We start from the raw sequence: 26,180 nt of genomic DNA on the forward strand, positions 1-26,180 counted from the left end.
AAAGACTTGGGGTGGGGGTGGGGGGTAGTGTTCCCAGAGCGGCCGGGAGAGTGGGAGGCAGGCGGAGAGGCGCGAGGGAGGAGGGGGGTCACTTCTCCTTGGGGAGGCGGCAGAGGGGAGTCCTAGGGGCTGCGGGGGTTGAGGGTGGAGAGGGGGGCGGGGGAAGGCGGCGCCTGGGCCGGGCGCACGGGGCGGCGGGTGGGGTGGGGGGAGTGGAGCGTCCAGGGAGGGGCGCCGCGGGCTGGGGAGGGGGCGCGCGCGCCCTGCGGTCCTCCGCGCCGCATCGGTTCCCGGCGCGGGGCCGCGGCGGCGGCGGCGGCGGCGGGAGGCGGAGGATGCGGACTCCGGCGCCGGCGGCGCGGGCCCGGGAGGACGCGGGAGGATGAGGAGGAGGCCGGCGGTCCGGCCGCGCGGCGCCGGGAGGAGGCGCAGGCGGCGGGGGCGGCGGCGGGCGGCGGCGGCGGCGGGCGCGCGGGGTGCGGGCCGGCTCGGGCGCGGAGGATGAAGTGGAGCGTCCGCGGGGCCTGCGCCGCGCTCTCCTCCTGCCTCCTGCTCGCCTGCGCGCTCAGCGCCGCCGCCGTCGGCCTCAAGTGCTTCTCGCTGGGCTCGGAGCTGCGCGGGGAGCCGTTCCGGCTGGGGGCGGCCGCCGGCGCCTTCTACTCGGGGCTGCTGCTGGCCGCCGGCCTTTCGCTGCTCGGCGCCGCCCTGCTCTGCTGCGGGCCCCGGGACGCGCCGCTCGCGGGGTCGGGCCCGGGCTCGGGGCTCGGGGTCCCCGCGGCCGCGGCGGGGGCTCCCGAGGCCGCGCCGGGAGAGCCGGGGGCCGCGGCCGGGCCCTCGGGGCCGGGGAGCAGCCAGAACCTGCTGCTGCTCGGCGTCCTCGTCTTCATGCTCGGGGTCCTCAGCGCCTTCGCGGGCGCCGTGATCGACGGCGACACCGTGTCCCTCGTGGAGCGCAAGTACTCCCACTACTGCCTGCCCCCGCGCGCGTCGGCCCCCGGCCCCGCCGCCGCCGCCGCCGCCGCCCCCGGCCCGGCCCCCGGCGCGCCGCGCGCCCGCAGCACCCTGGACAGCGCCACGTCGGCCAAGTGCCGCCAGCTCAAGGACTACCAGCGCGGCCTGGTGCTCTCCACCGTCTTCAACTCGCTCGAGTGCCTGCTGGGCCTGCTCAGCCTCCTGCTCGTCAAGAACTACCGCGCGTCGCAGGCGCGGCGCGGCCGGCGCGGCCGGCGGAGGGCGGCCCGGGCCCTGGCGCGGCCCCGCGGCGGCCCCGGGCTCCGCGCGCAGCCGCCAGCCTCCCGGGCGCGGCGGGGCCGGCGGGGCCGGCGCGGTCGGCGGCTGCAGCCGCGGCCGAGCGACGCTTCCATCCTGTCCCCGGAGGACTCGGACGTGGCCGCCCCGGGGGACTGCGCTGGCTTCGGGGCGCACCACGCAGTCTCCTACATCAACGTGGGCGTCTTCCACGCGCTCGACGAGGCGGGTGTGGAGGTGTGCTGCGGAGGGCACCCGTCGGTGGAGCTGCCGGGGTACGCGCCCTCGGACCCCGACCTCAACGCCTCCTACCCCTACTGCTGCCGGCAGCCCTGCGAGGCCGCGCGCCCCTGGGAGCCGAGCCGGGCCTGCTGAGCCCCGGGGCCCTCCCCGGAAGGACGGACGGACGGACGGACGGCGCGCCAGCCGGCGCGGGCCTCCCCGGCCTACCACCGCCCGCCGCCCGCGAGCGAGGACCAGGCCTGCCGTGGACATGCCGCGGAGATGCACCTTCAGGGGCGGACTGGCCTCGCGTCGCTGAGGGCCCCTCGCCGAGAGACTGGGCCTCCAGTATTACCATTTCTGTGTCTGGGAGGTTTCTCTTCTTTTCTGTGTCTGTTCGTATCCGGATTCCGTTTTAAAGTTTACAATAAATGTTTCGGGGCTGCCTCGCCCCCATCGCACTTCTCTTTGGCAAAGTCCAGTCCAGGGTGAGAGCTCAGAAAGAGAGGGTGATTTCGTGGGAGGAAGAACCCTCGCCGAGAGGACAGAAGGAGCAGAATGGCAGAAGTGAAAACGCACCCAACAAGCGACACTTTGTACACGGATGTGCCTGCTTTTGTTGATACTTTCTTACTGTAAAGCTCTCCATAAACAGTGAAAATGTTTGGTAAATTTATTGCAATTTAAAATTGGTTAGTTCCTTTATTAAATTAATTGCTATGTTATTGGAGATATTCATCAAATTGGAGTTAGAGGGTGTCGACACACAACCCACTTTGGGGCCAGTGGTTGGATCTGGTCAGACAAACGCTGAGTTGGAGTTTTCTGCTGGGCGGTTGCCTCCATCCAACCTCTTCCTGCAGTTAACTTCCCCTGTGTGTGTACCAGGTCCCAAACGTTTCTTTTTTTGGAAATTGGCGGTGGGGTTTCTACTGCAAAGCTGAGCTTATTTTTGGTTAGTATATATGAACAATCCAATCCTATTTTGGAAAATCACAGTCATAGTTTTTTTCTGGCAAAGATTATTTTCCTGTTGATTAATTCAGTGATCTGGTAATTTTTGCATATTATAGCATTTCATTTAAAATACACCCCTTAAATAGCCTTAACTGATGTGAAGGTCATACTTTTAAATCCTTAGGATGCTTACCCGCACAATATGAAATGTATTCTCCGTGACGGCAAAATACGCTTCCATCCAGTCTGGTGGCCTGGCTGGGAGCCAAGCAGGCTCAGCGTCTTGGGCAAAAGGTAGCACAACCCCACGTGCTGGGATTGTGGCGCCGGGGAGGTGTGCCGATGATTCTTAAGGTGCTTGGAGCAGAATAGTGTAGCGGAAGAGCGGAATGGCCCCACCCTGACCTGAATAGTGTGTGCCCCGAGCCAAAGGAGGTAGGGACACACCCAGTGCTCTGCCAGGGGTGAGCACCAGACTTTAGGTGATAATGAACAAATAATGTGTAATGCCTTTGCAGCGTAAAGGGGTTCACTTCTGATTGTGGGAAAGTAGCCGGAGTTAGGGATGGAGGTGGAGTTTCCGGGTGCCGGCTCTGGGATAAGACCTCTCCTCAGCTCCACGTTCCTTGCCCAAAGCCACAGTCTCCTGTACTTAGACAATCAGGGCCCCCACCCCAGCTTGGACCTGGCGGGGCTGCCCAGCTGCAGTGGAGGCTGCTGGAGACAGGAGGCCCGGCTTCCATGCAGAGGAGTGGAGGGGACCTGTCGCCGGTCAGCACCTGATCCTTGCCGTGTAACATGGAGATCTCCTTGTTATGTTGATGCTGCCTGAGGAAAGAGGATGATTCACAGCCAAGTTAGTAGGTTCTGAACCACAGGCCTCTTCAGATACTGGTCCATATTCAGCCTCGGGATTCAGCCAGGCTGAGGGCATGGCTCAGCTAGTCCCACCGCTGGTCCTCGCAGCCTGGCCCATCACCTGCCCTGGTACCACCAGCCCGATGGTCATCAACCTAAGCAGGAAATGTGATAAGTGGCAGCAAAAGTGGCTTTTTAGATACTTTTCCCCATCTACCTAAGTCAAATCAAGAAGGAATTGCCAGGGGTTTCCTGCTTCCTGAGCAGGGCTGCTCTCCACTCCTGGAGCAGATATCTCATAGGCAGCTGCAGGGCTGACCACCCAGAGCTCACCCAGTGGAGGTGGCTAGGCCACTGTGCACTGGATAGACGGGCACACGGTGGGTTCCTGCAGAAGGCCGCCGGGCAAGGACCACCCCAGCAGAGCAAACACGTGGGCAGCATGGACACAAGACGTCAGACCTCCCAGTACCTTTCTTGTTTTCTGAAGTGTTTCATCTTACATGGTTTGTACAGCTTAAAATGTCATATGCCTTATGAATCTTTCAAATTTGCAATCCAAATCAGTGACCTCTCTCAACTTTCAGACATTTCTTGAGATGGAACAGAAGGCAGAAGGGGGTGAGGTGGGTGGGGCCAGCACAGGAGCCCGACAGGAGCATCATGCCATCTGGGTGGTCATCTGGCCAGGGCAGCAGGGAGCATCTGGGGTGTGCAGACAGCTGCTTTTCCCCTGGCAAACTTCTACATGCCCAACGGACTAGATGAGATTTTTAAAGATGCAAGTGTGTCTAACTCCACGGATATTGTCAACTCCACTTTATTGAGGCTGATATAATGATGTGGGATACCAGGGTTTTATTTTTTAGAGTTTATGAGAGGAAATAAAATCAAGTCTCCCCAAACTCACATTGTTCCAAAGATCAGTACTCAGGGAAATGAGTGGAGAATTAGGAAGCTACTGAACCTCCTTCCAGTTAGGAGTGACTTCCTCGGGACCACTCCTGCCCCCGCGGGGCTGCGCCTCGCGGCCCTCACTTCTTATTCACGTCCATTCTACTTCCCGTAAGTTTTAGTTGTTTAAAATGGATTCTTTGTGCTCTACAAAATAGTGCCAGTTCCTGGAACTTTCCTAAAATGGGTCTTACTCTGCTTCTCAGAATAATAAGTAACGAACGCTTGGCCTGGTGGAGGCCAGATCAAGAGTTTATGATTATGACAAAGTACCGGAATTAAACTAAACACATTTTAGCATTGTTACATGACTTAATGCTGAGTTTGTAAGTTATTATTTTAAACATAAAGATTGTTTACTTTTAAGGGAATAATTTAACTAAGATAACACAGGGGGTAGCCACCAAACAAGGCATGTTTTCTTAGATTGCTAAACAGGCCCTCCCAGGGTTTCAGGCATCTGGGTTTACAGGACTCTCTTTGGTCAGAGGGGGTGTTCTGCCCTTGGCAACACAAATCCGAACCATGCAACTGAAGTTTTGACTGAAAGTCAATTAATCATTTAATTTTAAAAACCAGTCAGATAGTGTTTGTGATGAAGATCAAGCTGCTGGTGATAAAGATTTTACTCCTGGCTGGTGTCAGGACACAGTTCAGGCAGAAGCCTTGAACATGCACACACACACACACACACACACACACGTGCGGGTGCGTGAATGCACACACAAGTACAGGCGCACACGAGTGAACATACGTGCACACAAGGACAAATGCACATGCATGCATGTGTAGGAATAAGTGCCCACACGTTCCACGTGTATATGTCTGCACATGCACACACACACTGTGTGGGACATACACACACGCACGCAAGCACACACGCATATAGCGCCTCATGAGAAGTGTCTGAGGGCCAGGCCAGCAGCCCTGCCCGGGGTGTCCAGGTCGAATCTGTCTGAGTTGGAGAGGCCCGACTGTAGACTGGCGCGTCCCCTTGCAGCGTAGAGGGTGTGCACGCGGTAGGCATGCCGTGGAGGGTACCTGGTGGGTGCAGAGATTCGCGCAGGCCTGCACACTCTGTCACGTGCCGGGGGAAGATAGCGGGGTGACCCCTTACCTGGATGCCTGCACAGCACAGCAAGCCACATCAGAGGTGCTCTGGCATCCGTGCGAGTGCTGTGGGGCAGGCTGACCTCCTAGGTGCCTAGGTGGGTCCGTGTTGTGTAGACACTGCCACGGCTTGGTTGGTGCTGACCTCTTTGGGTCACCTGGAGGTCTACTCCCCCGCTGAGCAAGGGCTGCCTACATGCCACGCTGTCCCATGGTGCCCTCGAGGTTATTATTACCCTCAAATCACTGCTTTCTCATCAAGAAAGAACATTAATAAATGATAGAGACCATAAGAAAAATGAATTCTGGCATAAAGATATGTACCAACTTTATATATCTGTGTACCTGTTTTTTATATGAGACAGAGGCCACAGCCTAATGTCAACTGGTTTACTTTCCAGATGATCCAATATCTGCTTAATTTGCCACTCTTTAACACAGTAACAAAACACCAACAAAATGGGAAAAAATTAACCTAGGAAAATAGTATTCATATATTGTCACGTCCCCAATCTGAATTCTCCAAGGACTTCCTGGGGTGGCAGGAGAAAGCCTGATGGTTCCTACCACAGAGCCGTGTTTCTAATAGTTTTCTTAAAATCTCCATGTTTTGAGGGGAATCGATTTACACATGAGAATTTCACCTAGAGAAGCCCTGATCTCTGATTTGCCTTTTCATCTGCCATCTATCCTCAACAGAATGCCAATGATATGTCTTGCCGCTTTAGGGTCAATAAAATCTGTGTGAAAGCACAACACACTCCTTTAAACGTGCCAACGATCCTTTATGCCTTGTCTCTGCATGGCTCTTGTCCTGGCCCTGAAGACTGTGCCTGAGTGTGGCCAGGTCTACCAGGAATGTGCAGAACAGGTAAGCGGGTGGACAGAGGCGTCCCCGGCTGCTGGAGGGGTGCCCCACCTCACCTGCCCATCTCCCCAACACTCAGGCCCCAGCTTTGACCTTGTGCACCTGCTGTGGTCCTTACCCTATTCCTTTTTTTTTTTAATTTTTTTTTTTTCAACGCTTTTTATTTATTTTTTGGGACAGAGAGAGACAGAGCATGAACGGGGGAGGGGCAGAGAGAGAGGGAGACACAGAATCGGAAACAGGCTCCAAGCCATCAGCCCAGGGCCTGACGCGGGGCTCGAACTCACAGGCCGTGAGATCGTGACCTGGCTGAAGTCGGACGCTTAACCGACTGCGCCACCCAGGCGCCCCCCTTACCCTATTCCTAAACCACCAGCCTGATTTCTTTCTTCGCCTCTACTCCTGATGCAACATTTCCCCAAAATGCGGGACAGACTGTGCTGTCCCACTAAGAAACTGGCCTTCAAGAACTGCCCTGTTCCCGAAGGGAAGCAAAATCTCATGGACCCAGCCCAGCCTGACCCCGCAGCCTTCTCTGTGAGCCACCAGGGCCTGGGGACAGTCTGACGGGGGGCTCCTATCTGGTAGGGCCCTTTGAATGAATAGTGTGGCAAACATCAGATCCTGGGTGTGCACTGGGACAGCAGAACCAGCTGTGGTGCTGACTGGCTGAGGAAGGAGGGTGTGTCTCTGGAGCAAAGTGTGGGGCTGGTAGTGGGGGCCTGGACCACCTCAGGTGCCTGGGGCTCAAATTCGTTTCCTGTGGCTTTCGTCACAAAGTACCACAAATTGGGTGGCTTCAAACAGCAAATATTTATTCTCTCATAGTCTGAGATCAAGGTGTTGGAAGGGTTGCTTCCTCCTGGATGCTCTGAGGACTAATCGATTCCAGACCTTTCTCCCGGCCTCTGGTGGATGCTGGTGTTCCTTGGTGCTCCTGGGCTTAGAGACTCATCATTCCAATCTCTGCTTCTGCCTTCGTGCAGCCCTCTCCTCTGTCTCTGGGTGCCCTTCTGTGTGTCTTACAAAGACATTCTCATTGGCTTTAGGGCCCACTCTAATCCAGCGTGATCTGCAAATAAGGCCACGCTCTGTGTGGACCAGAATTTTGGGGGACAAATCTTGAACTCAGTGCAGAGCTCATTTCAGGTTTGTGGTTTGCTCGTTCTTTTCTGCAGGAAGCCTTCAAGCCTTTCTGTGTGGGTCTAGCTGCTCAGGACCTCAGAGGACAGGCACTCCCTCCCTGGGACGTGCTGCTGGGGAATAAAGCCGTTGGAGCCCTCATCAGACCATGGGTATTTAGGGAGCTGAATAGATCTTCCAGATGAATATTCTAAAAAAAGCAGAAACATTAAAATTAATTGCCCAAGGGGAAATGCTTTCTGAAAATAAGTTATATTTGGTTTATTTGCAAATATTTTGAGGTAACAGCCACAGTAACTGAATTATTTTGCAAATCCAGACTGGCATATGTCATTCTCTTCTCCGTGTAGGGTTGGGGCAGGAGTGGCTTCAGTGCCTGGGAGGTGGGGAGGGGCTGCCAGTCCTTCTGGGAAACAAAGGCCTCAGGATCCCAGGCTATTCTGAAGGTGACCTTCTCCCTCTGGCAGGAATCCCTGTAGGCCCCTCTACCCCAGGGCATTTGCAGGACATTGGGTCAGCCTCCATCTTGTTCATCTTAGGAGCTTTCTTTCTGCCTGCTCTCTCACCTCCCAGCCTCTGTAAGAGTGCCCGTCCCCTGTCCCCCAACCCTGTGTCCTCTTGTCCTGGCTCAGCTGGGACATCACCTTTGCTGAGACCTCCCTTGATTCCCCTGCAGGACAGTGTCTGCTCTGTATTCCCCCTTCTTGTCCCCGGGAGCGTGCCCCTGAGGGTCCCTCTTGCCTATTTGGTGTAACTCAGGTTATTTTTCCCTAAGTGCATTACTTTGGTTCTCCACGGTGGAGCCACTCCCAGCATGAGCTCTGCCCGCCACTTGCTGCCTCCCTCACCTCTTCCGACCCAGTCCAGCCTGAGGCTGGGGGAAAGAAGGCCCCGCCAGCTGCCGGACGTCTTGTCCTCACTTGCCCAACCAACAAGCATTTATAAAGACTGCAGGCCAGCCCCCGGGATTCCAAGGGTCCGTCCATGCACACTATACAGTATTGTTTTTGGATATTTTCAAACTTCACCTGGGCACACACCATCATCTTTGTCGGCGGCCTGGGCACCGCCTGATCGATGGCTAATTTGTATGGAGTGCTTGGCATGGGCCAGGCACTTTGGTTTCACTGCTTCCTTTAATCTTGAAAACGATGGCTTTACAGGTGGGAAAGCTGAGACTTGGGGAACTCGGTTCTGTGCCCAGGTTAGAGCCGGCATGAGAACTGCCATCTGAACTCAGTCCAGCCGCAAGGCAGGACCAATTTTCTGTTTCTAAGCAGCATTTGTGGGAGTTTTGTAAACCCAGGCACAGGGTGGGTAGTGTGACAATCTCCATGTCCCTTCTGACCCCTGGGTGCTTATAACCAGCCACCTGCTCACGTCCCTCTTCCGGGTCCCTGAGGACCCTGAACTCAGCCTTTGCCACAAATTTCACATCTTCCCCTTCTTGGCTGAGTGACTCCCATCACCCACCCCCGGAATCCTGTCCTACATGCCCTGTACACACCCACCTCCGAGCTCTTCAACTCAGCACTCTGCTAACTCACCTCATTCAGTGTTTCATTCAACAACTGTCAGCTGGGCCAGATACTGGGGGTTCCAGAGGGTGCCCCACACTCCCTAACTGCCACTCACCCTGATTCAAGTGCCTGTGCTTGCTCTTGGGAGAACTGGAGGGCAAAGAGATTTTACATTCTTTTTTTTTTTTTCCACGTTAAGTACAGAAATCTGTATGTATTTTATACATAGAGCACATCTCAGTTTGGACCAGCTGCATTTCAAATGCCCAGTAGCTGCGTGTGGAGAGTCTTAGAGCAGCCTCTCGCATGCTTCTTTTATTTTGATTGAGGAAAATGTTAGACACAAAGCGTTGCATATAAAGAAAACACACGTATCAGCATTGAGATTCAGTGTGCGCTGCTAGGAAACGTCAAACTAAAACCCCAAATTTTAAGATTTTAAAGTGTTGTTTCCCATGTTTGGTCCACATTTCTCTTTTACTCTTAAATATATACAGGTAACATCTATTAACCGTAATGTATTACAGGAGCAGCCAGAGCCTCCGCCTCGTCTTTCTGGCCACACTTCACTCAAGCTGGTTACGGACCATTGCCATATTTTTGTCCTTCTACCACAAAAGTGTGTGTCCACGCACAGGATACAGTATTGTTTTTGCATGTTTTTAAACTGTACATGATGGTATCATACTATATTTGATCTTCCCGTAATATGCTTTCTTGCACTCAGCATTATGTGTCTGAGATTGATCTGTGGTTCTCCCTGTGCCTGCGGCATATTTCCTCTGACACATTGTGTCCCACTGATTCCACCGTGCGGACAAATGGCAGTAAGTCACCCCTGGATCATGCCCTTTCTCACTTTCATAGTCCACAGGGCAAGGAAAATGCTTTACCTGTCTTCCTGTTTCCGTAGGTCCCACACCCATGTGTGATTGCACCGTGTGGTGTGGAGATGGGGGTTCAGAGAGTTATAGCCCCCAGCAGCACACAGCCCCAGGTCCCCATCTCAGCACCCCTTCGCTTTGTCTTCTCCTTTTTTGGTGGGAAATGGCGTCTCCGTGTCCTCACTTGCATTTCCACTCTTACTAGAGAGGTGTCTGTACTGATTGTTCAGTGCCTTCTTCTGCGTTGTTCTTGGCCCTTTCTACATGCATATTAGATGAGACTGTCGTTTGGCATGCAGAGCCTTGCTGGGGTGCGGAACGAAACCACACTGGATTTTCATGTTAATCTGGGTGAATGCCACCCTAACAATTGTGAGCCCCTTCATCCATCCTTGAGTAAGTCTCTCTCTTCACTTGTTTGGGTCTTCCTATATGTTTGTCAATAAATCTCCATATTTTTGTCTGTAAATACCTTGCATGACTTGTGTCAGATTTTCCCTGAGATGCATTTCAAGTTTTGTGGTTATTGTCAATGCTGTCTTTTTGAAAACTATGTTATCTACTTGTTTGGTTTAAAGACTATTACTTATCTTGTATACAGATTTTGTACCCAGCAACATTGCAAACATTTCTTTTCAGTTCTAATAACCTATTTCCAATATCATCTGTGATTATTGATGGTTTTTGTTTCTTGTTCTCCAAACCCTCTGCCATGTTTTCTGGCCCGAGTGTCCCCTCTCCTCTCCCCTCCCTCTCCCTCCCTCCTCTTCCCCCCACCTCTCTCTCTTTTCTTTCTTTCTTTCTTCTTTCTTTCTTTCTTTCTTTCTTTCTTTCTTTCTTTCTTTTTCTTTCTTTTCTTTTCTTTTCTTTTCTTTTCTTTTTTTAGAAAGAAGCTTTTTGTTGTTTATTGGGGGAGGGGTGGAGAGAGAGAGAGAAAGACAGAGAGAGAGACAGAGAGAATCCCAAGCAGGCTCCATGCTGTCAGCACAGAGCCTGATGTAGGGTTCAATCTCATGACTGTGAAAACATGACCTGAGCCAAAATCAAGAGCCCGATGCTTAACCACCTGAGCCTCCCAGGCACCCCCCACCACCCAAGTGTTCTTTCTAAGATCTCCAACACAAACTTGAATAGAGGTGGGGATGACAGGACTGAAGTCATTAAGTATGGGGCTTGTCTGGGCTCTTGGTAGATATCTTTTAATATTTTAAGCATGTTTTCTTCTATTTTTAGTTTAGTTTTGTATAAATTGGTATTGAATTCCATCAGTGCTTTTCTCTCATCATCATAGTCATTTATTTTCTCGATTAATCTGTTACTGTGGTAAATTACACTCATCCGTTAAATCAAACTAATAATGCATCATTTCAGTCAGTTTTACTATCGTTTTGCCCTCCTACTCTGTATTTCCACCCCCATAAGCAGCCCTTTCTTTGGTAATATGCTTCTGTATTTATGGGAAACAATGAGTACACTGCTATTCTGATTATTTCCATTTTGGGTGTGATTACTGACTTCTTATTATTGAACTTTGGGATAGACTCCTGGAACTCCCAACTCAACGCATGACCTTTTCTCTTCACAATGCCAATAGTTCTGGATTTTTTTTTTTCCAAAATCAGTATTCTACTTTATTAAGATCATAAACATCATCCACTGGTGAAGTATACAGTGTTCCATGACCTTATTATCTTTCTTGTTTTCCTTGAAATTAACAACTGACGTTTTCCATGAACCTGTGGCCAACTCATCCCCAGCTTTTGACAAAAATGAAAACATGATGTTCATGTGTCCAAACATGCCAAGTAATCCAGGATTTCTTTTCATATAGGCCTCCCTTCCCGGGTCCTCACCCTCTCCTGCATGGGCTCTGTGGGTCTCTGCACAACCAATATTAGGGATCTCACCCTGCTCCTCTCAGATCCCTGCATGTAGCTGCACACTGTGTCCCAAGATCTTCATGGCAGGAAGTGGAGCTGAATTCTCGCTAAGTGACACTGGCCAGTTACAGATGTTTATAGCAGCTTTATTCATAATTGCCAAAACTTGGAAGCAACCAAGAGTGCTTTCAGTAGGCGAATGGATAAAGAAACTGGTGCCTCCAGACAATGGAGTATTATTCAGCACTAAAAAGAAATGAGCGAAACCATGAGAAGATATGGAGAAACTTTAAATGCATATTGCTAAGTGAAAGAAGCCAGTCTGTAAAGGCTACATACTGTATTATTCCAATTGTGTGACATTCTGGAAAAGGAAAACTATGGAGACAGTAAAAAGATCAGTGGTTTCCAGGGTTTTGGGGAGAGAGGGATGAATGTGCGGAGCACAGTGGATTTTTAGGGCAGTAAAATTATTCTATATAATGATAAATGATATAATGGTGGATTCATGTCATTACACATTTCTCAGAACTAATAAAATATTCAAGACAAAGAGTGAACCCTAATGTAAACTGTAGACTTTAGCTAATAATAATGTATCAACATTGGCTCACCAATTATAACAAGTGTACCTCACTACTGGAAGATGTTAATAGAGGAAACTATGTGTGGGGGAGTGTAATATGAGAACTCCCTGCACTTTCCAATGAATTTTTCTGTACACTCAGAACTATTCTAAAAGATAGTGTCAGGGGCGCCTGGGTGGCGCAGTCGGTTGGGCGTCCGACTTCAGCCAGGTCACGATCTCGCGGTCCGTGGGTTCGAGCCCCGCGTCAGGCTCTGGGCTGATGGCTCGGAGCCTGGAGCCTGTTTCCGATTCTGTGTCTCCCTCTCTCTCTGCCCCTCCCCCGTTCATGCTCTGTCTCTCTCTGTCCCAAAAATAAATAAATGTTGAAAAAAAAAAATTAAAAAAAAAAAAAAAAAAGATAGTGTCAGTCATTTTTTAAAAAATAAAAGACAATGGTGAAGATAAAATGTACTACTAAAAACTATTAAATTAATTCAAAGGCAAGAAAGAAATAGAATAACAGTGACAAAAAGGAAAACAAATAGAGAACTTACAGCTCTACATCCAACCTACAAATAACTACATTCAATGTAAATGGCCTAAATATTCCAAATTAAAAGGCAGAGATTGTTAGACTGGATAGAAGAGCAGGACCTAAGTTTTGCGTTTATAAGAGCCTTCAATACATTTTTAATACAAACACAGTAGATTGAAATCAAAATGGTGGAGAAGTTATATGCAAACACTAATCAAAAGAAAGTTGGAGTGGCAGTATTAATATCAGATAAAATAGACTTTAAGACAGAGTATTACCAGAGATAAAGAGGTATATTTCATAATGATATAAAGTAAATATATCAGGAAGATATAACAAATATCAATGTATACATGTCTAGTAACAGGTTCAAAAGTCATTTAAAATTTTTAGGGGCGCCTGTGTGGCTCAGTCGGTTAAGCCTCCGACTTCGACTCAGGTCATGATCTCACAGTTTGTGGGTTTGAGTCCCACGTCAGGCTCTGTGCTGACAGCTCAGAGCCTGTGTCAGACCCTGCCTCAGATTCTGTGTCTCCCTCTCTCTCTGTCCCTCCCCTGCTTGTTCTCTGTCAAAAGTAAATAAACATTTTAAAAATTTATTAAAAAAATAAAAGTTATTTAAAAATTTTTCTTATTGAAGTATAGTTGACATACGTTACATTAGTTTTACATGTACAAGATAGTGATTCAACAATTAATAATTATGTAATGTTAACAGTAAGTATCACCATCTGTCACTGGATGTTATTATATTGACTATATTCCCTATGCTGTACTTTTCATCCCCTTGACCTATTTATTTTATAACTGGGAGTTTGTACTCTTAATCTCCTTCACTTATTTGACACACCCCTACACCAACACCTCCCCCACCCTGACAACCTCCAGTTTATTCTCTGTATTTATGAATCTGTTTCTGTTTTTGTTGTTTTGTTTTTTAGATTCTGCATATGAAGTCATATGGTATTTGTCTTTCTTTGTCTAGCTTATTTCACTTAGTAACCCGTAGGCCATAAATAACAGAATTTCATTCTTTTTATGTCTGAGTAATATTTCATTGTGTATATATACCACATCTTTTTTTTATTAATATGAAATTTATTGTCAAATTGGTTTCCATACAATACCCAGTGCTCATCCCAACAGGTGCCCTCCTCAATGCCAGTCACCCACTTTCCCCTCTCCCCTACCCCCCCATCAACCTTCAGTTTGCTCTCAGTTTTTAAGAGTCTCTTATGGTTTGGCTCCCTCCCTCTCTAACCTTTTTTTTCCCTTCCCCTCCCCCATGGTCTTCTGTTAAGTTTCTCAGGATCCACATAAGAGTGAAAACATATGGTATCTGTCTTTCTCTGTATGACTTATTTCACTTAGCATAACACTCTCCAGTTCCATCCACGTTGCTACAAAAGGCCATATTTCATTCTTTCTCATTGCCAAGTAGTATTCCATTGTGTATATAAACCACGATTTCTTTATCCATTCGTCAGTTGATGGACATTTAGGCTCTTTCCATAATTTAGATATTGTTGAGAGTGCTGCTATAAACATTGGGGTACAAGTGCCCTTATGCGTCAGCACTCCTGTATCCCTTGAGTAAATTCCTAGCAGAGCTATTGCCGGGTCATAGGGTAGATCTATTTTTAATTTTTTGAGGAACTTCCACACTGTTTTCCAGAGTGGCTGCACCAGTTTGCATTCCCACCAACAGTGCAAGAGGGTTCCCGTTTCTCCACATCCTCTCCAGCATCTATAGTCTCCTGTTTTGTTCATTTTAGCCACTCTGACTAGCATGAGGTGTATACCACATCTTCTTTATCCATTCATCTATCAACGGACATTTAGGTTGCTTCCATATCTGGGCTATTGCAAATAAACTGCAATAAACATAGGGGTGCATATATCTTTTTGAATTAGTTTTTTGTTTTTGTTGTGTAATACCCTGTAGTGGAATTACTGGATCATACAGTATTTGTTTTTAATTTTTTGAGGAAACCCCATATTTTCCACAGTGGTTGCATCAATTATCAATCCCACCACTAGTGCATGAGAACTCCCTTTTCTCCACATCCTCGCCAACACTTGTTATTTCTTGTATTTTTGATTTTAGCCATTGTGACTGGTGTGAGGCAATATCTCACTGTGGTTTTGATTTGCATTTCCCTGATGATTAGCGATGTTGAACATCTTCTCACGTGTCTGTTGGCCATCTGTATTTGTGTTTTGCAAAAACATCTGTTCAAGCCCACTGCCCATTTTAAAACCTTTTTTTTTTCTTTTTTTTGGATTGAGTTGTATGATTCTTTATACCTTTTGGATGTTGATCCCTTATCAGATATATCATTTGTAAATATCTTTTCCCATTCAGTAGCTTGCCTTTTTGTTTGTTGATGGTTTACTTTGCTATGCAAAATGCTTTAGTTTGGTGCAGTCCCTACAATTTATTTTTGCTTTTGTTTCTTTTGCCTGAGAAGACATAACCAGAGAAAACGTTGCTACAGTTGATAAATTACTGTCAATGTCTTCATCTGGGAATTTTATGGTTTTAGGTCTCATAATCAGGTTTTAAATCCATTTTGGGTTTATTTTTGTGTATGGTGTATGGAAGTGGTCCCATGTCATTCTTTTGCATGTAGCTGTCCGGTTTTCCCAATGCCATCTATTAAGAGACTGTCTTTTCCCCATTGTATATTCTTGCCTCATTTGTGATAGATTGACCATATAAGCTTGAGTTTATTTCTGGGTTCTCTAGCCTGTTCCATTGATCTATGTGTCTGTTTCTGTGCCAGTACCATACTCTTTTGATTATTATAAATTTGTAATGTATCTGGCAATCTGGGATTGTGATATGTCAGCTTTGGTCTTTCTTAAAATGCTTTGGCTGTTTGAGGTCCTTTGTGGTTCTATACACATGTGAGGATTATTTGTTCTAGTATTGTGAAAAATGCAATTGATATTTTGACAGGAATTGCATTAAATATGTAGATTTTTGGGGACAGATAATATGAACATTTTGACAGTATTATTTTGATCCATGAGCATGGTATATCTTTTCATTTGTGTTTTTACTTTCTTTTATCAATGTCTTACAATTCTTAGAGTACAGGTCTTTCACCTCCCTTGCTAAATTTACTTGTAGGTGTTTAACTTTTTAAAAAAAATTTTTTTTTAACGTTTATTTATTTTTGAGACAGAGAGAGACAGAGCATGAACAGGGGAGGAGCAGAGAGAGAGGGAGACACAGAATCTGAAACAGGCTCCAGGCTCTGAGCTGTCAGCACAGAGCCCGATGTGGGGCTCAAACTCACGGACCGTGAGATCATGACCTGAGCCGAAGTCGGACGCTCAACCGACCAAGCCACCCAGGCGCCCCGGTGTTTACCTTTTTTGTGTGCAGTTGGAAATGGAACTGTTTTCTTAATGTATCTTTTTTGCTACCTCATTATTATTGCATAGAAATGCAAAATACATGAAGCAAAAACTAACAGATCTAAGAGAGAAACACATAGATCCACAATCATAGTTAGAAATTGTAGTTATCCTCTCAGTAATTGAAAGAATAAGTAGACAAATCAGTAAGGATGTAGAAGGTCTGGCTGACAACTACTTTGACCTAATCAACAGGTATAAGATATCACACTAAATGATTGCTGAAACTACAGTTTTTCTTCTTTTCCTATTGCACATGGAATCAAGATGGACCAACTACTAGGCCAAAAAGTGAAGCAGGAAATATTTCAAACTGGATTATAATAAAAATGCAGCATATGAAATTTTGTAAATACAGTGAAAATAAACCTTACAGAGAAATTTATAGCTTTAAATGTTTATTTTGGAGAGGTAAAAAGGCTTAAAATGATTTTAAGTTTCTATTTTTAAAATCTAGGAGAAAAGACACGGAGCAACTGTTGTTCATAACCATATTAACTATTTGATGGCCAGGAACCAATTTAAAAAAAAAATTTTTTTTTAACGTTTATTTATTTTTGAGACAGAGAGAGACAGAGCATGAACAGGGGAGGAGCAGAGAGAGAGGGAGACACAGAATCCGAAACAGGCTCCAGGCTCTGAGCTGTCAGCACAGAGCCCGATGCGGGGCTCGAACTCACGGACCGTGAGATCATGACTTGAGCCGAAGTCAGACGCTAAACCGACCGAGCCACCCAGGTGCCCCGGCCAGGAACCAATTTTAAGCATCTTGTATCTTAACATGATAGCAAATGTAGACACTTTGCTATATGTAGCTACATTTTAGGAAACTGATTGGGGGCTTGAGTATGATATGAATTGCATCCTCGTGGTTTTCTATTTAAAATCATGGAAAATAGATCCCCAGTTACTGTTTTAGCATGAAACAATGGATTTTCAGAATGGATTATTAAGTGGGAAATGACCTGTAACTAGAAAAAAAATTTTTAGAAAGTGATAAAAAAAAATCTTAAAATATTTGTAAATTAAATATTAAGTATCTGTACTTTAAGAAACACTCTCCCATCAAAAGGACAAGAAATAGGGGCACCTGGGTGGCTCAGTCAGTTAAGCAACTGACTTCGGTTCAAGTCACGATCCCTCTGTTCATGGGTTTGAGCCCCACGTTGGGCTCTGTGCTGACAGCTCTGAGCCTGGAGCCTGCTTCCGATTCTGTGTCTCCCTTGCTCTCTGCCCCTCTCCTGCTCATGCTGTCTCTCTTTCTCTCTCTCAAAAAAATAAACATTAAAAAATTATTTAAAAGGACAAGAAATAACAAAGGCGTTCACGAGGATGTGGAGAAAAGCAGCCCTCGTGCATTGTTGGTGGGAATGTAAATTGGTGCGGCCGCTATGGAAACAATATGGAGGTTCCTCAAAAAACTAAAAATAGAACAACCATATAATCCAACAATTGCACTTCTGAGTATTTATCTGAGGGAAATAAAAACACTAACTCAAAAAGATACCTGTACCTCCAGATTCATAGCAGCATTATTTACAATAGCCAAGATATGAAGACGAACTAAGTGCCCATTGATGGATGAATGGATAAAGAAAACATGGCATATATTTGTACACACACACACACACACACACACACACACAATATTGCCATATGCGACAACATAGATGGATCTTGAGGGCATTTTGCTAAGTGAAATAACTCAGAGAGAGACAAATCCTGTATGATCTCTCTTATATATGGGATCCCAAACAAACAAAACCAAAGCTCATAGATACAGAAAACGAATTGGGGGTTGCTAGAGGCGGGGAATGGGGGTGGATGAAGGGGGTCAAGAGGTATAAACTTTCAGTTATGAAATAAATCCTGGGGATATAATGTGCAGCATGATGATTATAGTTTAAGATATATTTAATTTTTTAAAATGTTTATTTTTGAGAGAGAGATAGAGCGTGAGCAGGGGAGGGGCAGAGAGAGAGGCAGACACAGAATCCAAAGCAGGCTCCGGGTTCTGAGCTGTCAGCACAGAGCCTGATGTGGGGCTTGAACCCACGAACTGCGAGATCGTGACCTGAGCTGAAGACGGACACTTGACTGAGCCACCCAGGCGCCCCTAGATATTATATATTTTAAAGTTGCTATGAGAGTAGATCTTAAGAGCTCTTATCACAAGAAAAAAATTGTAATTCTGTGTGGTGATGGATGTTAACTAGATTGATTGAGTTGACCATTTTGGAATATATACAAATATCAAATCATTATGTAAGTTAAAATGCATGAGTTGGAAAACTTGTATCTGCCATTGTGAGCTTTCGCTGTGTAAAGAGGTCTCTCTCTCTTTTTTTAACATTTATTTATATTTGAGAGAGAGAGAGAGAGAGAGAGACAGAGTGTGAGTGGGGGAGGGGCACAGAAAGAGGGAGACAGAATCTGAAGTAGGTTCCAGGCTCCTAGCTGTCAGCACAGAGCCCGATGTGGGCCTCGAACCCACAAACAGTGAGATCATGACCTGAGCCAAAGTCGGTAGCTCAACCGACTGCGCCAACCCAGGTGCCCCAAGATGTTTCTTTAAAAAAATGTTTTCTTTAATGTTCACTTATTTTTGAGAGCGTGCGAGAGAGACAGAGACAGAGCATGAGTGGGGAGGGGCAGAGAGAGAAAGGCAGACACAGAATCTGAAGCAGGGTCCAGGCTCTGAGCTGTCAGCACAGAGCCCGACGTGGGGGGACTCAAACTCACAAACCATGAGATCATGACCTGAGCCAAAGTCAGATCTTAAACAACTGAGCCACCCAGGTGCCCCTGATCAGTGAATTTTAATAAACTGGAGCAGAGAATTTCACTGACACAGTTTCAGATTCCACATTGCAACTAATCTTTAATTTTTGTAAGTTTATTTATTTTGAGAGACAGAGACAGTGCAAGTGGGGGAGGGGCGGAGAGAGAGGGAGACAGAGAGTCCCAAGCAGGTTCTGCACTGTAAGCATGGAGCCTGATGCGGGGCTTGAATTCACAAAACCATGAGATCACGCATGACCTGAGCCGAAACCGAGAATTGGACGCTTAACTGACCGAGCCACCCAGGCACTGCAATCTTTGCTTTTATAAAATAACTTTTATTTTAAAATGGCCTAAATCTCACAAGTTGCAAAAATAGTACAGAAAGCTCCACATACAGTTCACCCAGCTCCCCCAACTATCTCTTACACAGACCCAGAACTTCTCAACCAGGTAATTGCTAGCTCAGGTGCAGACCTTAATAGGGCTTCACCTGTTTTACATGCACTTGCTTTTTCTCCAGCTAACCTTTAAGAAACCATTGTTTGTCGAATTTTAATGGAGTCTGAAAAAGAACATCCACAAGGGTTAGAAAAAGAGTACTCCTCCTCCCTTTCCCAACCATGTATTTGTGTGACTACTTCAACCAAACACACATATCACAACAGAATGATTGCAGAATCTAACCATCGGACGCTACAGAGATTTGCAAAAACGTAAAACAATGCCACTCTCCTCAGTACGTATTTTTCTTTTGGAAAAAAATGGTTACTTTTCTTAAAAATATGCTATGTTAACATGGACTGAATTTACATCTTTATTTTCAATGACTAGGTTTTGAATGTCTTCATGTTGATAGATGAAACGCACCCATGATAACCGAAGCTCCCCGAGACCTCCAGTGTCTTCTAGGGTGGCGAAGGGTCTGAGCTCTGTGAGGTAAACGCCGGCAGTGGGTAAGCCTCCTCCCACAGACTTCCCGGGCTCTCTTAAGTCCACACGACGCCACAATAACACATACGTTTGAGTCAGAGGAAATTAGAAGTTCAGAAGTTTATGGAGTTACTGTCAACAAGGGAACATGATTCATATCCAAACTATTTTAAAGTGACCTTTCAAATCACTTACTATTTGATCTAAATTCAAGTATAGCAGTGAAAGAAACTGAAGCTATTCATCAACTCTGTAGAATTCACAATATTTTTAAGAATGTTCTCGCATTTAAACAGATTTTTTTCACTACTCAAATGCATGAAGTGAATGGACTTTAAAAATATATTGTTCTCCCAGTGCCTATGACTTTGTGTTGGTTTGATCCATGGCTGTGAAGAACACACAGATGGCAGCTGTGATGAGGACGTGCATTCCCTCATAAAGAAGTTTTGGAGAAAACACACTCCATATAAATAAATGGTAACGCAGGGATGTCACCAAAATGATATATGCGGAAACTGGAAAAGAACAGATCAGTGCGTAGCAGAAGCAAGCATGACTCAGTGCAGAACCACTGTTAATAAAAAGGGAAATATGTATTAGTATCTGCCACTTCCGCCTCATATAAGGCATGAACATAAAAGCAAACGAGATTTTTACTTTGAAAATGACCATGGTAATTCTTGTTCCCGGCCCTCCTCCCCCACCCCGCCCTCCCAGTCTGGATCTGGTCAGTCTGATGGGTAGGAGCTTGCCTGAGGGGACAACCGCTGCAGGTGGCTAACCTGTCCCTCTCCAGTGTCACAATCTGCAAGAATGGTTTTGAAAAGTGCCCTCCAGCTTTCGCAGTCATGTTTAAGAATTATGTGCATGTACTACTATACAGCACAAATATTACGGAACACACTGAAAAGAAAATCCCACTGGATGAGATACAAGTTTTGAGCTCTGCTTTGTGCTGCCCAGTGAAGCATCTGGTTGGTGTGGTCTGGGGACACTGGCCTGCGAGTGTTTGCTAAGCAAACGAACCGCGAAGAACATGCCCAAACATGAAACAGCCCTCAAAGCACATGCTCAGGTCGTGATCTCACGGTCTGTGAGCCCGAGTCCCACGTTGGGCTCTGCGCTGACAGCGTGGAGCCTTCCTTGGGATTCTCTGTCTCCCCCCCTCTCTCCCCCTCCCCCACCGTCTTAAAAATAAATAAACATTAAAAAAAAGAAGACGAGTTTTAGTTCTGACGCCTCCCCTCAAACACTGCAATGAGTGTCAGTGGCTTTTCTGTGGTCCGTCTATGCCACGCATCACCGCTGCCCACTCTTCCTGAAGTGTGGCCTTCATCACACACACAGCTATCTTCACTGGGCAGGACTCACAGCAGCAGTGCTTCGTATGGGGATATGGACATGGGCCTGGGATTACTGGACTTCAGTCTTGGGGTGTCATGCTCATACTGGGAAGGGTCTGGACATGAAAGGTGAGCAATGAGTTCTGTGTAGAGCAAAGGCTGGGAGGCAGAGGAGTGAGTGTGTGCACATCCGTGTTCCACAAAGGGGCTCCCTGGGCCTGTCGACCAGGCACAACTATCTGGTGCCATCTAAGATTCCCCCCAGTGTGCTCAGTGTCCAGTGAGAGGAGCCAAACAGTCACTCAAGGGCCAAAGGGTGCCTGGCCCCTCATGCTCACAGTTCTTGTCCCCTTCTGTGCCCTCACCTTGCCCTAACTGGTTCTCCATCTTGGGCCTTGGTGCCCATCCTCCCTTCCTGCCGCATTCTCCAGCTGCCCCATCATCCCCGGCAGGCAACATACTCTCTCTGCTTCTACTTGCGTGCCATCCTGTGGCCTCGTCCCTTTGCACGTGCTCCTCTCCAGCTCCCTTGACTGATCGTGACCACTTCCACCCACATGCCCTTCTCTTGGCAGCTGTCCTGACCAACACCAGCAGACTCAGGGGCTCAGCCATTCTGGGCTCATCTCTGTGATGTGCTCAGCGAGTAACGGACCCATCTCTCTGCTACTGCCACCAGCCCATGAGCTCCTGCACCTCGGGTCCCACTGAAGATCCAGTCCATTAGGCCGAGGACCTCCAGGGAGCTGGGCCCTGAGGCATTATCTCATTACGTCCCTCAAGGGCCACTGCACCAATACCGGTGAAACTCTTGGGAACAGCTTCCTGGATGAATGCTTGTGGCCCATGGCTCTGCTACCCCTCTCTTGGGGAGTGCCATGGAGTCCGTGCTTAGCTAAGAGCCTGCGGACCTTGCTCCCTTCTTGAGCAGACCGCACGGAAGCTGGAGCTTGCCACAATTTCGCACGTAGTAAACATGACCTAGTTAGAAAACTCTGGCTTCTTCCTTCCATAGCAACATTCAGGGGGTCACCATTCCCACAACCTCAGCAAAGATGACGTGCACTGTAGGGAGCGAATGAAGGCCTCACGGCCTAGCTCAGCATGGCTGCCCATGCCACCAGGCTCTAGACCTGAAGCCAGCCCCTGTAGCCAAGGGTCATGAACACCCAGGGCCCAGTTTCTGAGCCACTAGCAATATTTTCTTTTTCTACTATTTTAATATAGCTCTAGTTTTCTTACTTGACTGAAACAAAGCAACTCCAAAAACCAATGAGTAGAACTTGATGTAAAAGTAAAAGCTTTTAAAAAAGAAAAAGCAAAACCTTTTCTAAAATAAAAGAGAAACATTTCTTAATTAGGGAAAACGTCATGTAATACTCTCCAGTTGATTAAAATGCTTTCAGCTTACTTTAAAAAAATGCTTTTTTTTTTTTTTTTCCTCCCCAATACAGATAGATGAAAAGTGTCAGGAAAATCAAACTGCGATCCCAGCACCAGAGAAACTGCCCTTCACAGAAGCCTAGGCTCTCACTGTCTGGCCCTCATCCTCCCTGGCCCACCTGTTCAGCTGGTCTGCAGACCAGACACGGTGTGCTTAGCAGAGCCATGTGCACTAAGGCAGTCAAGCTCTCCAAGGCAGAGGCGAGCATGTCTTGCCAACTCATGGCCCTCTGGGTCCCCAACACATGACGGCACTGACGAGGATGAGGCCTCCCAACCCAACCTAACCCTGGTCACAGAGACATCTAGGAGGCTGCTAGGGAGAGAACCAACAGGCCAGTAGTGGTCTCGTGGCCCACGTGGGCTCACAGGCAGCACGAGAGCCTGAAGGTCATCGCGGGCAGTGCAGCGGCCCCCACATGCCTCTGCTCCAGCCAGCAGTGCCTTGGCTTGCAGGCGCTGACCATCAGACGAGCAGTGACTATCCACAGACGGTCCCCAAGTGTGCATCCGAGGAAAACACACTGACTTGTAGGCATCTCTCCTCAGGAAACCTAGAGCGAGCTGGAGAAATGAGACTCCCACATTGGAGAAACCAAACATCATCCGTGGCAATTCAGAGGGGCGGCCAGAAGGTCCCCGGAGTAGGAAGCCTGCTCTCCACAGGTGAAGCCTTTACTTGCTTTCTTGCTCTAAACTTTGACTTGAGGGTATCACCCCACTCACTCCTACACTCCCCTCCACCCCTTACGTGACTGTGGAATGGGAGAAGATGGTGGCCCGTGGACATGAACTTGGGGGCAGAAGTCGAGGGTCCCTGAGGCCTGAGTCTCAGGAGCTGGTCTGGGGTGAGGACGAGAGGCTTCCCATGAAGTATGTGCTGTCCTGAGAGGTGGGACCTGAGCATGTCCCGGGAAGTTCAGACATGGGTCAGCAGTCACCATAGCAGGGGCTGCACTCTAATGGGGGGGGGCAGAGCAGTGGGGGTCTAGAGGGGTAACAGGGACAGGAGGCCTCAACCTCCCCCAAGCGACATCCCCCTGTAGGACTGGGGACACAGCGGGACATTTGGCAGGAATATTGTCCTTCTGGGGCCTGCCCCGCATGTTCCACAGCCCACTCAGCATGTGGGGGCTGGTCTAGCACCTCAGCCAGACGCTGGCATTCAGAGGGGAGACCACGCCTGTGGGGTGTTACTGAGTAGCTTAAGAAAGGCAACGGTGCTTTTGGGACCGGGGCACTGAGAGAGCCCTGACACACGTTGCACGGCTGCTCACACCACCTCCAGCACCCGTGGGACTCCTCACATAGGCCCCACCCCCCAGGAGGCGATACCATCACACCGTTTTACAGAAGGGAGAGTCTGGGCCTATTTGGAAAGTGCAGAATCAGGCAGGCCACATGCCCCTCAGGCTGCACTCTGCCAGGCCGGACCCAGGCGCTGAGGTTACCGTGGTGCACAGACTGGGAAGCCCCTGCCTTATGAAGCCTTCTTTCTGGGAGGGCCAATGCACAAACAAATGAGGAAGCAGGGAGGAGCATGGTGGGCAGGAGGATGGGGTAGGCTGCCCCATGGGCTGGCCAGAGGGGCGGGCCACCAGGTGGAGGCCGATGGGGCCTCTCGGTGGCAGGGCAGGGCACGGCCCCAGAGTATGTACCCACTGACGGCATCCCCTCAGGCCTGTGCAGGGTCCTCTGTAGCAGGGGTCCTGGAGGTGAGAGCCAGCATGTCTTGTCTTTGTGCCCGAAGGGTGGCCAATAAGGCCACCAGCAAGCAAAGAAACCGAGAAGGGTCCCTGGAAACCACACCCTGGTATAGGCTGGAAGAGAGCAGCAGAAGCTGGCTGCCCCTGTGGCCTCCCCATCATCCCGACACAGGGCCCGGGTGGCCACAGACCTGACCTGCACCCGCCTCTGGCTCACATGCTGTGGACTGTTCATTCTTATTTGTGGAAAAGAGAATGCATGAAGACTTTTAGCCCCTTGGGGTCTGGAACCCTGTATCTGGAATAAGGTACTCTCTTTAAACGGTCGACCTGCCATCAGAGTTTGTGCTAAGAGACAAAGAACAGCTTCACCTGCTGGTTTCTGAGCTCAGGAAGCTCACTAAGTGGCTGGCCCACAGCACGGGTCCTGCGAACGTTGCAAATGCGGTCAGGAACACAGCTGGGACCTCCACGTAGGTGTCCAGGCCCACGAAGCCCGCTGAGATGTCCACCGTGGCTATGTTGTTGGAGTTTCCCTGGAACACAGGTAGAAGCAGCACTGACACAGCCAACCAGCAACCAAAGAAATCGGCATGTGGCCACAGTGACACGGACACCCAGGAGCCCCAGATGCCCGCCCACTCCTTTCCCACCTCGCCGCCAGGTGGGGAGGAACAAATATACGTCTGCCGAAGAACTGTGGCAAATTCCAAACCTTCCTCAGATCTATCTACTTAAGACAGACACACCGACCTCCCTACAACAGAGACCCTGTCTGAGGGCTGCACCTGGTCTTGGGAGGCAAGGTGGCCAAGGAGAGGCTGAAGGTGGTGTTGCCACATGGCTCTTTCAATGGGTGAATGCTGCTGCTAGGAAGAAGAGGGCACGCTGGCCACTGGGGGGGCTTGGCCTCCAGCTTACGTGTCAGATCTGAGACCCTGGTGGGTAAAGAATGCATGGCTCATCCTGCACAAAAGGGTAGGGTCTACATCCAAGGGAAGGGTCTCCTAAGATTCAGTCCCTCTCTCTACTTGTAATCTTCATCACTGCTGGTGACCTTTCCTCAGCTACTCAGGACATTTATAAGTTTGATCGCACAAATGTCTGTCCCAGCCCAGCAAAGATCCCTCCTGGGACCACTTATTGATGGCTGAGGACACAACTCCAGCCAGGTGTTCATGGCTTCACAGACTTGCCAGTGGAACCCCAGTGCCTCCTCCTTTGCTGCGTCGTTCCAGATGGTCACCGGGTCATGTTGGCAGACCTCCCAGATACCTCAGAGACACCCTCTTACAGCGGGCCCCTCCCCGGACAGCAACCTCTCCTGTGCAGCTTCCCCTTTGCCCACTTTGCCAGCGGCCGCCTGAGCCTTTGCGATTATGTAATTCCTATTCAGAAGCCCCTTGCGACAGACCGAGGAGACCCTGGAGCTGCCTGAGCAGAGGGAGGAAGAGTCCCAAGTGCTGTGGCAAGGGAGGCATGATGAAGAAGGACAAGTGGATCTGACACTGGGAAGCTGCCGGAGATCCCACCGAGGCCGACTCACTCGTATCCAGAGAGGGTTGACTGCAATACTGTTATCGCAGCCAAGGCACAGACGGCCTGCTCTGGGGCTTTACTTCCATCGACTCATTCAGTCCTCAACAGTCCTGATGTGGTGCCATTGTGACCCTCAGTGAACAGGTGGGAACCCAGGAGGCCAGCTGGGTACCAGGAATCACGGAGCTGAGGGCAAGAAGGAGGGGCAGCAAGCCTGTAGGTCTTGTCCCGGGAAAGCTGACCATGAGGGAAGGGCTGT

At 48.7% G+C, this 26,180-nt stretch overlaps 2 protein-coding genes across 14 annotated transcripts in view; one reads left to right on the plus strand and one right to left on the minus strand.

Annotated features, from left to right (window-relative positions):
* The first annotated feature begins 380 nt into the window (after nt 1-380).
* TMEM271 (transmembrane protein 271) lies at nt 381-4,550 on the plus strand. The gene has a single exon (XM_058723283.1). The coding sequence runs from the start codon at nt 502-504 to the stop codon at nt 1,621-1,623; it is 1,122 nt and encodes a 373-aa protein (XP_058579266.1). The 5' UTR covers nt 381-501; the 3' UTR covers nt 1,624-4,550.
* A 2,520-nt stretch (nt 4,551-7,070) lies between these two features.
* Nucleotides 7,071-26,180, minus strand: part of PIGG (phosphatidylinositol glycan anchor biosynthesis class G) — a 56,717-nt gene continuing 37,607 nt past the window's right edge. For 11 of the 13 annotated variants that reach the window (XM_058723285.1, XM_058723288.1, XM_058723289.1 and 8 more), the window contains 2 exons: nt 24,755-24,918; nt 19,272-20,461 (listed from right to left, as the gene is read on the minus strand). In XM_058723285.1, the coding sequence (XP_058579268.1) occupies nt 20,248-20,461; nt 24,755-24,918 (378 nt within the window). In that variant the 3' untranslated portion in view covers nt 19,272-20,247. Of the gene's footprint in view, nt 7,551-19,271; nt 20,462-24,754; nt 24,919-26,180 lie in introns of those variants that run through there. The other 2 variants (XM_058723291.1, XM_058723292.1) reach the window with 2 other exon arrangements.

This window comes from Neofelis nebulosa, chromosome 3 (assembly GCF_028018385.1).
Source record: "Neofelis nebulosa isolate mNeoNeb1 chromosome 3, mNeoNeb1.pri, whole genome shotgun sequence".
Taxonomy (NCBI): Eukaryota; Metazoa; Chordata; class Mammalia; order Carnivora; family Felidae; genus Neofelis; species Neofelis nebulosa.

Bases quoted from the DNA above. Each gene is read 5' to 3' on its own strand.
- TMEM271 (XM_058723283.1), top strand. From the start codon at position 502: ATGAAGTGGAGCGTCCGCGGGGCCTGCGCCGCGCTCTCCTCCTGCCTC.